Source organism: Lipotes vexillifer, unplaced genomic scaffold (assembly GCF_000442215.2).
Source record: "Lipotes vexillifer unplaced genomic scaffold, Lipotes_vexillifer_v1.1 scaffold306, whole genome shotgun sequence".
In the NCBI taxonomy this organism is placed as follows: domain Eukaryota; kingdom Metazoa; phylum Chordata; class Mammalia; order Artiodactyla; family Lipotidae; genus Lipotes; species Lipotes vexillifer.
In genome coordinates, this window is record NW_006789814.1 from 2,612,130 (window position 1) to 2,621,531 (window position 9,402).

General features: G+C 58.2%; 1 protein-coding gene across 1 annotated transcript in view; it reads right to left on the reverse strand.

The window, feature by feature from the left end:
* Window positions 1-9,402, reverse strand: part of CLEC16A (C-type lectin domain containing 16A) — a 208,136-nt gene that overhangs the window by 5,532 nt on the left and 193,202 nt on the right. The window contains exon 23 of the mRNA XM_007462829.1: window positions 5,244-5,405. Within this exon, the coding sequence (XP_007462891.1) occupies window positions 5,244-5,405 (162 nt within the window). The remainder of the gene's footprint in view (window positions 1-5,243; window positions 5,406-9,402) is intronic.

Genomic DNA, 9,402 nt, shown 5'->3' on the forward strand with positions numbered 1-9,402 from the left:
TGGCATGTGGGATCTTCCCAGACCGGGACACGAACCCGTGTCCCATGCATCGGCAGGCGGACTCTCAACCACTGCGCCACCAGGGAAGCCTATGAACTTCATTTTTTAACAAACGATTTTCTGTCATCCTCCTCAAAGTGGCTCACCCAGAACACCTGTGAAACGCAACAGATTGGAGATTGGTGGCAGAGTGGCTGGTTGAGGAACTTGGTGTAGGTCACAGAGCTCTTAGCTGAGGAGACGGCTTTCTTACTAGAATCCCACGCTGTGTGTGTGTGTGTGTGTGTGTGTGTGTGTGTGTGTGCGCGCGCGCGTGTGTGTGTGTACAGGCATAACCCAGAAGATGTTTCTAAAGTATTCCTACTGATCCTACATTTGGTTCTAAAATTGGATCTATTTTCTCTTTCCTGCCATATGTTCTCTGCAATTTCAGCTTCTCAAAACCATAAAATGTTTAAGGAAAAAAAAATGCAGATTCCAACCCCGTAATTTTCTCCCTGGGGAACAAGCCGAGGCCCACGAGGCTGGCTATGCCGGATGAGCAGGCAAGAGTTTCTGGACTTTTCCACAGCGTGGGGCGCCCAGCTCTCCCCGGAAAGACTAGAGGATTTCAGGGCACTGTCTTTAAAAGACAGTGGGAACAGGTGGGCTCACGCATCAGGTGTTAAAACCAGACGGTAAACCCTGTTGGGCACAGCTTTAACAGGTAAATAATCGACAATGAAAATAAAATCCCCTTGCCCCCAACTCTTTCTGGTTGGTTCCTTTGGTTACCACAGAATTCAGTTTTGACCTTTCTGTCTGGGGTGTCTCTTGGCCCCGATTTGAGGGCCTGTACTTGCTGAGAAGCCACTCACAAGGGTCTACCATGTGCCTTTGGTGTGTGAAGAAGACTCAGAAGCAGCACAGAGGGTGTCTCTGGGCGACTGGCAAAGTGGTGACGCCTCTAGGCGGCGTCCCTTCCCCCTTCTGGTGATGGTCCCTCTGCCTGCGCTGGGTGTGCAGCCGCCACTCGGGCCTCGGCCCTGATGGGCATAGGGGCTGTTTCTCAAACACAGACCGCCCCCTGGGTCTGTATGTGGAAGAGTGGAATTGAGAGGTAGATCCCAGAAAGATAGGGAAAAGGAATCAACTTGTCACCAGGCAGTTTCTGGGCTGGGCCTTGGTGGATTGTGTGACACCCAAAGGCCAGCTTCTTCAGGGAGCCCTGGCCTAGTCACCCCCCCATCTTCGGGCTTTCACCTCCAGTGACACCTTCTCTGGGAGTCTCTGGCCCTGCCCACAGCCTCCAGTTCACAGCTTATAACTGGACAGTTATCTGTGTGGTGCTCTAATAGACTCGGCCCCCCCTGCCAGTCTGTGCCTTCCATGCTTTGCTACCCTCTGTGCCCAGGACATGTGCATAGTAGCGGGTGGCGTGGGGTACCAAGGCCGAGGTAGTAAGAGGCAGAGAGAAGAGCCTCTTAGGTGGGGTGTCGGGGCTGGCAGGTGGAGGTCCATGCTCAGAGGGACCCTTCTGAGATCAGGCCTGGTGTCCACAAGGCCCAAGGCACTCAGACTGGAGGCCCCATGGGAAGCTGAGGAAATCTGTATAAGGGATAAGCGTGGGCCTCTTTCAACCCCAGGCAGGGAACACTAAGGTCCCCTGGGCCGGACAGAGGGCGGAGGCGGAAAACACAACCGAGCGTCAGAACAGTTTCACACCCTCATCTGGGGGTGAACCCATCTGGGCTGGCAGAGGCAGCTGTCTGGGGTCCATTCTGCTGCTGATTTGGGGACCACTGGGCTTCCCCCCACCCCGGAGCTGCATAGCCCTGCTTTTACCGGCTGGGGCTGCACAGCAACCTGGGCCTCTGTGAATGGGCTGAGGCTCTTTATCTGGCTCTAGAGCAACCGTCGCGTGGGGGAGGAGAGATGCGCACCCTTCATAGGCGGCCCCCAGCCACGATCGGAACCCGGGGCCCAGGTCTCAGGGACGCCCCATGGAGGCACCTGGGACAGACTTAGGAACCGAAGCGATGCTCTGCTGGGCTGTCTCAGGAGGCGGAGTAGGGCTCTGGGTTGCCAAGGCTGGGTCTCTATCTGGGCCCCCCTGCTACCAGCTGCAGCAGCATGGCCAAGCTGTGTGACCTCTCCGAGCCCCCGTGTTTTCAACAGCACAGTGTGAGGCGGAGGGTGGCAGGACGCAACAAGGGGGTGTCTGTAACGTATTTGTGAGCACCGTGCCTGACGTGTGGGTTTTGGGACGCCCCGTGGCGGGTGCACACCCAGAGGGCTGGGCGGGTGGCGGGGGGGGCGGGCCACATCAACGGCTGAGAGTGCGAGGGTTGCCACTTGCTTTTACGGGTATCCCTGCGTGATTCCAGGTTTCGACCCCGTGGAGCAGAGACATGGAAAACCGGGCCTGTCTCATGCCCTGGTAGATGGTATCTCTCAGGTGCTTTCCTGACCAAACCCTGACGTGCAAAGTGTGGCTTCAAGAGCAAAGAAGCCCCTGGAGTTTGCTAATTCCGGCTGCAAAGGGCCCGGTGGCTGCTCTCCACTCTAAGAACTTCCTGGACTCTGGGAAGCTCTGGAAACACAGGGTCAGGAATGCTTCTGATTCTGCACTGTGTCCTCCAAAACCACTTTGAGGACAAGTGGCTCCGTGGCTGGGCTGCAGCTGTTTGCCATCCAGGCTGGGTGGGCTGTGGAGGAGAGGCCCCGGCCCATCCCGCGGCCCGGCTGGCCCTCCAAGGATGCTGCCTCTGGCAGGTGGTGGCCAGGCCCTGCGGTGGAAAGTCTGGTGGCTTCCAAATCAGACGCCTGAACACTGGGCCACCACCCTGGGCTGATGTCAACCAGGGAACGGGAAGAAGGGCACCTGTCCCAACAAAAACCTGCCTCTCTTCTTCCATCCAGCATGGCTCAGTACGGCACCAGGCAGATGCTGGAACCATCTGGGTAGACCTGCCCTACAGGGAACACGGAAACCCCACGTGGTGTTCTCTGGATGCACCCGGTGACTAAAGGCCGGCCTGCAAGTTTGGCATTGAGAGGAAGTGACTGGTGGTCCTCCTGAGATCTGCCGCCCCAGCCCATGGGCACCGATGCTCTCTCCTTCTAGGGATCAACAGCTGGCTCCTCAGTGGAGAGTGAAGCACCAGCCACCCAACAGGACGGCCCTGCATCAGGAGGTGAGTTATTTCAGCGTCTACGGAGATTTGGACAGGCAGGCTGGGCCCCAGGCTTTTACTGTCAGGCAGCATAAAAAATGGGGCCTTGCACGCTTGCCTCCGCAGGCCTGCCAGGGACACACCGATCGGGAGCAGACACCCGGGGGCCTGACCATCACTTATCGACCTGACAGCCAGGCTAACAGCCCCTGCATTTCTGAGTGGAGAAGACATGTCGTTGGCACCGAGCAGGGGATGGTGGGGGTAGCGATAGAGGGGCTGAGGGAGGCCAAGAACAAAGAAACTAGCGTAAGGTGCAAGGTGGGCAAGGTGCAGAGCCCCAGGGCCCACACTCAGGTGGACAGCTGCACACCCAGGCACGATTTTGATAATGTGGGTCTTTGCTGGCTTCAGTTTTAGGCAAAGAAGTGTATGGCTCATTGGTTCGCTTAGCTGTTGGCTGCGCCTCCTTAAAAATGAAAAAAGGCATACACAGTGGCACCAGGAAGAGACCTTTCACCCAAAATGCAATTGTAAGTATGTGTGTGTGTTTGGGTCCACACAACAGAGACACAGAACTCCGTGCACATGCAGGCAGGACGCGGGTACAAACGTGAGCACATAAACACACAACCCTGCACTCTGGCTCCCAGAGCCAGCATGAGACCAGGCTTCAGGGGGAGGCAGAGGGCTGATCCTGGCTTCTGAGAAAGCTCTGTCTGAATTTCCCAGCTACGAGCCTGGGAACGGCTGCAGCAACTGCTTGGATACACAGCCAACCTTAAGTCGGGCTCAGAAATAGCTCAGACAGGGCAGTCATCTTCCCCGGGCTGGGGCAGGGAGGGGAGCAGGTGCCGAGTGGACGGGGCTCTACGGGAGGTGGCTTGAGGGTCACCTTGCTGCCGGGACCCCATGAATGTCAGTTGGAGATGGAGGTAATGGATGCTTGTGGGAGGAGGAGGGAGGGGCTGCAGGCAAGAGGTGCCCTGAGCCACAGGCACAGAGACCAGGCGGGGTTAACCCTTTGCTGAGAAAAGCGGAAGCTGAAAACTCCTCAGAGAGGTGCGGGAGCCCAAGGGGATCTCTGTCTCTGGTGCCGAGTGGACGGTGGCCAGGGGCCCCCAATTTCCTGGCGCCGTGGTGGTTGCCGCCCTGGAGCACCGCTTTTGTCAAGACCCATCGATCCATCACTTAACAAGAGTTTGCACAGGTGTCCCTGAAATATGATGGGTGAGGGCTCTGGATGGGACCCTGCAGGAACAGCAAAGGACACTGAGGGTCCCCGAATGGGGGCACAGACCAGAGTTATGGGGTGGTCTCTCAAATCAGAGATGTCCGGGGCCCTCCAGACCCACGGGTCCCCCGCCGGGGTGCAAAGCATCATGCACTCTCAAGGCCCTGCTCCTCTGGCTGCATTTTGGGGTCGTGTTGCTCAGGAAATAAGCCGGCATCTGCACTCCTGGGATCTTAGGCACTACGGCGAGGTGCTCACGTGCAAGGGGCTCACGGCAGCTCAGAGCACAGGGTGACCACGCACACGTCTCACTCCAGGCTCCCTGCTCATGGGGTCTCTCCGTGCCACATCTACACTTGTGACAGTTACAGGAGGGTAGGAGGTGACTCTAGCCCACCCTGACAGACACTCTAAAGGGCGGCAAGATGCACCCCCTCGTCACAGACAACTGGACTGCACCAAACATTTAAAGAAGAAACTGGTGTGTTATGGAGGAGAAAAAAAAAAATTAGCAGAGACACGATTCTTTCGCCAGAGTTCAAACAATCACGTCTGGGACACCCCTCCTCGTGACGCCTAAGACTCCGGAGGTGATAATGGGGAGAATTTAGGCTCAGCTACTTGCCGCCGGGGAGGCCTTCCAGTGGGCCAGCCTGCAAAGGGAGTGATTCCTCCCCTGCGGGGAGCCGAGCCAGCCGCCCGCCACCAGCAGCCACGTCCCAGCGGATGCGGAACCCCAAGTGGCAGTGTCCCCAGACACGGTGGTGAGGAGCAGCTGGGGGTCAGGGCTCTCAGGTGGAGGGGTCGCAGGGTTCCCTCAAGTTCCCCCACTGCACCGTGTCCATGGCCAATACCTGCGGGGCTCTGGGCGGCCGAGGGGCTGGACGACGAGCGGGCGCCCCCTGAGTCGCAGTGGCTGGCGCTCCCACTGCCGCTGGGGCTCCCGCTGGCAGACGGCGACGGCGAGGACAGGGAGGACGAGCTGTGCTGGTTCATGCACTGGGCCACGGCGAAGCCTGCAAGACAAGGCAGGGACGTGACCCGGCGGGAGGGACAGGCGGCCTGGCGGGAGGGGTGCCACCTCCCCGGGGACGGCGTGTGTGGCCCCCTGGGAAAGCTCCCACCGCGAAGGCTGGGCTGGGGGCCTCCGCGTGAGGGTGGCGCTAAGCGACACAAAGCCGGCTCCTTCGGAGCCTGGGTCTGCTCCCTGTTATCAGCTGAGCTTGCCGGGCCTGGGACTGACCTGGACATGCTGCGAAGCTGTTTCAAGGGAAAGGGTGCAGCCGCCATAGAGCCGGGTGCGGGGAGCTTGGGGCAGGGCTGAGCCGTAAATCGGTGCTGACGCTGGCTCTGCACCGTGCCGGCTGTGCCCCTGAAGGGGACACACAGCCTCAGGGCTCAGAGGCGTCCTGGTGAAGTTCATAGAGGGGCTCGGGACGTCCTCACGGCCGAACCTCGGGACCTTTGCTCACACACTCGAGGTCTGCCAGGGGCTCTTAACGCCGCACTGGGCGGGAGGGGAGACCCTGAAAACACTTCCTGCCCGAGAATCCGCCCTGGCCTGGCGGGCCTGGTGGCGAGTTCGGTGGGAAGAAGGAACGCTCTGGTGAAACGCTAGCAAATCACAGCGATCCACGTGGCCCTCGGGGCAACTCCAGGTGTGGAGATGGGGCCCGCACACTTCCGGGGCCTGCGGCCTTCCCAGCCCGGGAAGAGCCCGGGGGGAGTGGAGGAGCCTCACAATTTGGAGACCTGCAGACCTGGGCAAACCCTGCTTCACCAGCAGAAGCACTAGGACGCGTGCCCAGTGTTGTTTCCCAGCTGCCGGTGGGCCGTGTGTCACCGGCCTCTCCCCACCCCGCTGCAGCGGGGGTACAAGGGGAGAACAAGGGGGGTACAAGCAGGCCCATCCAGCCTGCTCGGCGCTTGGCACGCGGTGGGAGCAGGCTGTTCTCTATGATGGGAGGGGGCCCTTCTGACCGAGCCATGTCGGAGCCCCTCCTCCGGTAGGCATGTGCCTTCCCAGACCATGACTCCTGCCCTTGGTACAGCCTGCTTTTCTAAAGGGCCGCGGCTTCTGATTTCATCCACGGAACACGGGAAAGCTCCCAAGGAACAAACTCCTCGTCGACACTCCCAGGAGCCTGTGCAGACTGTGCTGGTTCCCCAGGAGCTCTGTGCTCTGTGCCCCAGCCTGTTTCTGCACCAAGTCAGGGCAGGGATGGGGGCAAGTCCTCCTCCCACCTGAGAGTGGGGACCCCAACCCTCCTGGCCAGTCACATCAAGCCTCGCCACCCCAAGCACACTCACCCCGGCCCCAAACCTCATGCTCTCCATCTGCACCGCCTGCACCTCACTCGGCCCAGAGCCCACTGACACTTCTTCCAGCAGGTTCTCCAGGCCTGACCACGCCTTTCTCAGAACTCAGGAAGGCAGCGGGGTGTCGAGCAGGGGTTGGAGAACTATGGCCCTCTGACTGTTTGTTAAATAAAGTTTTACTGGAACACAGCCATGCCCTTTGCTTACATTCTGCCTGTGGATGCTTTCAAACTAACAATGGCAGCACTGAGCCGTTGCAAGAGAGGCTGCACAGCCCACAAAGCCTGAAACGCTTCACTCCCTGGCCCTCGACGGAAACAGTGTGCACAGCCTGGAAGAGGATGGGGGCACTGGCTCTGGCACCAGGAAAGCCTGGGCTCCATGCTGATCCGCTCACTTACCAGCGCGGGGTACTGGGCAAGTCTCCCCACTTCCCTGAGCCTCCTTCCCTCCACCCACGGGTGGGCAGGCCTCGGGGGGGCATGCAAGGGGACCCGATGCTCTGTCCCCACCTCAGGACTTAGGGGAACCCACACCCAGCCACCGTGGAGAAGCTCTTTTGTACTAATGTTTGTGTAAGATTATTTTCGTCTAAGGATCAAAAGCTGGGTCTATTTATACCCCCAGCCAGGCCATCCCGGGTTTCAGGCGATGTGACTGCGTGCAGATGCGGGGCCTGGAGGGAGCATGGTGGGTAAATTCCCTGCACCCACCTACAGCGGAGAACAGCAGGATTGCCGTGCTGGAGTTCTCAGGAAGAGGCATCATGTGATATACTGTGTGTGTGGTGGCAGGCTCTCTGATTAAGCACGGCAAACATCGAGGCGAATCCAAACACCAGTCAGGAAGATCCCCAGGGGGCAGGCAGCCACAGCCCCACAGAACCAGCTTAATAGCTGCTTACTTCTTAATCACTTCAAGTGGTAAACCCCCAAGTTTACAAGCTGTTTACTTGCCTTGAAAATGAATCACTGCTTAACAAATCAAAATGTCAGGATAGTTTTCCCTGAGCTGCTTATTTATCAGAACCGTGAACAGAGGGGCCGGAGAGTGTGGTGTGGTAAGAGAGTTGAGACTAAGCCGACCCTGTTACATTCCCGACAAACGCCCCAGCCAGAACGAAGGAATGACGTGGCAGTCACCAAGGTGGTCACCCACCCCTTCTCTTAAGACACACATCTTGGGACTTCCCTCGTGGTGCAGTAGTTAAGAATCTGCCTGCCAATGCAGGGCACGTGGGTTCGATCCCTGGTCCAGGAAGACCCCACATGCCACGGAGCAACTAAGCCCGTGTGCCACAACTATTGAGCCTGCGCTCTAGAGCCTGAGAGCCACGACTACTGAGCCCGTGTGCCACAACTACTGAGCCCGTGTGCCTAGAGCCTGTGCTCCGAAACAAAGAGAAGCCACTACAATGAGAAGCCTGCGCACCGCAACGAAGAGTAGCCCCCGCTCGCTGCAACTAGAGAAAAGCCCACACGCAGCAACGAAGACCCAATGCAGCCCTCCCACCCCCGCAAAAAAAAGACACACATCTTCTCTCTCATGCACTTTAACGCCCTGGTTTATTACTGTAAGACATGTGGGGTGGAGTGCGTGGGGTAGCAGACGAGATGCTGAGACCGAGGTCAGCATACTCAAGTTCCTTCATTTGGAGAACGTATTAGGGGTCAAGCCATAGGTTGACAAAAAATATGGTGCACCTTCTGTAGGTGCTAAGAGTTAGAGAGAAAAAAAAAAAAATCACCAACTGCTGATACCACCCATTTGCGGGTCTAGCTGAGCAGAGGCAACTGAATGCATCTTTCCCTTGTCTGCTGCTACTAAAAATCCACCTCCCTTCTTTCCATGGCATGAGGACTCAGAAAGGCTCAGCGAAGTTTTTTGTTTGTTTGTTTTTTAGCTCGGTGCCCAGACTCCCCTTGCAATTTCATGGGGCTCCTCCCCAAATCGAGGTGGCAACACTTTGAGAGCCAGTTTGACATGTCAGGGGTCAGGAGGGCTCTGCAGAGAACTCAAGACAAGCACCTGGCCCCCTGCTCTTCTCCTGGGGAGGCAGTTCTCGATGAACTAGCTTTGGCGGGGGTGCCGAGGGGTTTTCTGGGCGCGAGTCAAACACACACAGGCTGCCAAGTACTTGCAAACGCACAGATGCGCCAGAGATCACGGGACAAGGGCACAGGCAAACAGGTCTCCCTGAGAGCTCCTCCAGCAGATAAAATTCTTGGCCGTCCCCGAGTATGTCTCAAGAACAGCCTGTGAGATGCGTATCAAAGGCCGTATGGGTTTTCACACCAGCCGGCTGATTCCCCATCTAGAACCCAACTGATGCTGCGGAAGGCGCCGTGGGTGGGTCCACAGATGTTCAAAGCACTGGTGTGTGAGACAGGGAGCTGGAGGCACTCGGAACATCCACCAATCAGGGAAAAGCCAAATCGAGTCTCCTACGCTGGGTTGACCAAATCCTCGGCCGCTGTTAGACATGCTGGCGTAAAAGCAGATGAAGTGGGGCTTCCCTGGTGGCGCGGTGGTTGGGAGTCCGCCTGCCGATGCAGGAGACACGGGTTCGTGCCCCGGTCCGGGAGGGTCCCACGTGCCGCGGAGCGGCTGGGCCCGTGTGCCATGGCCGCTGAGCCTGTGCTCCGCAACGGGAGAGGCCACAACAGTGAGAGGCCCGCGTGCCGCAAAAAAAAA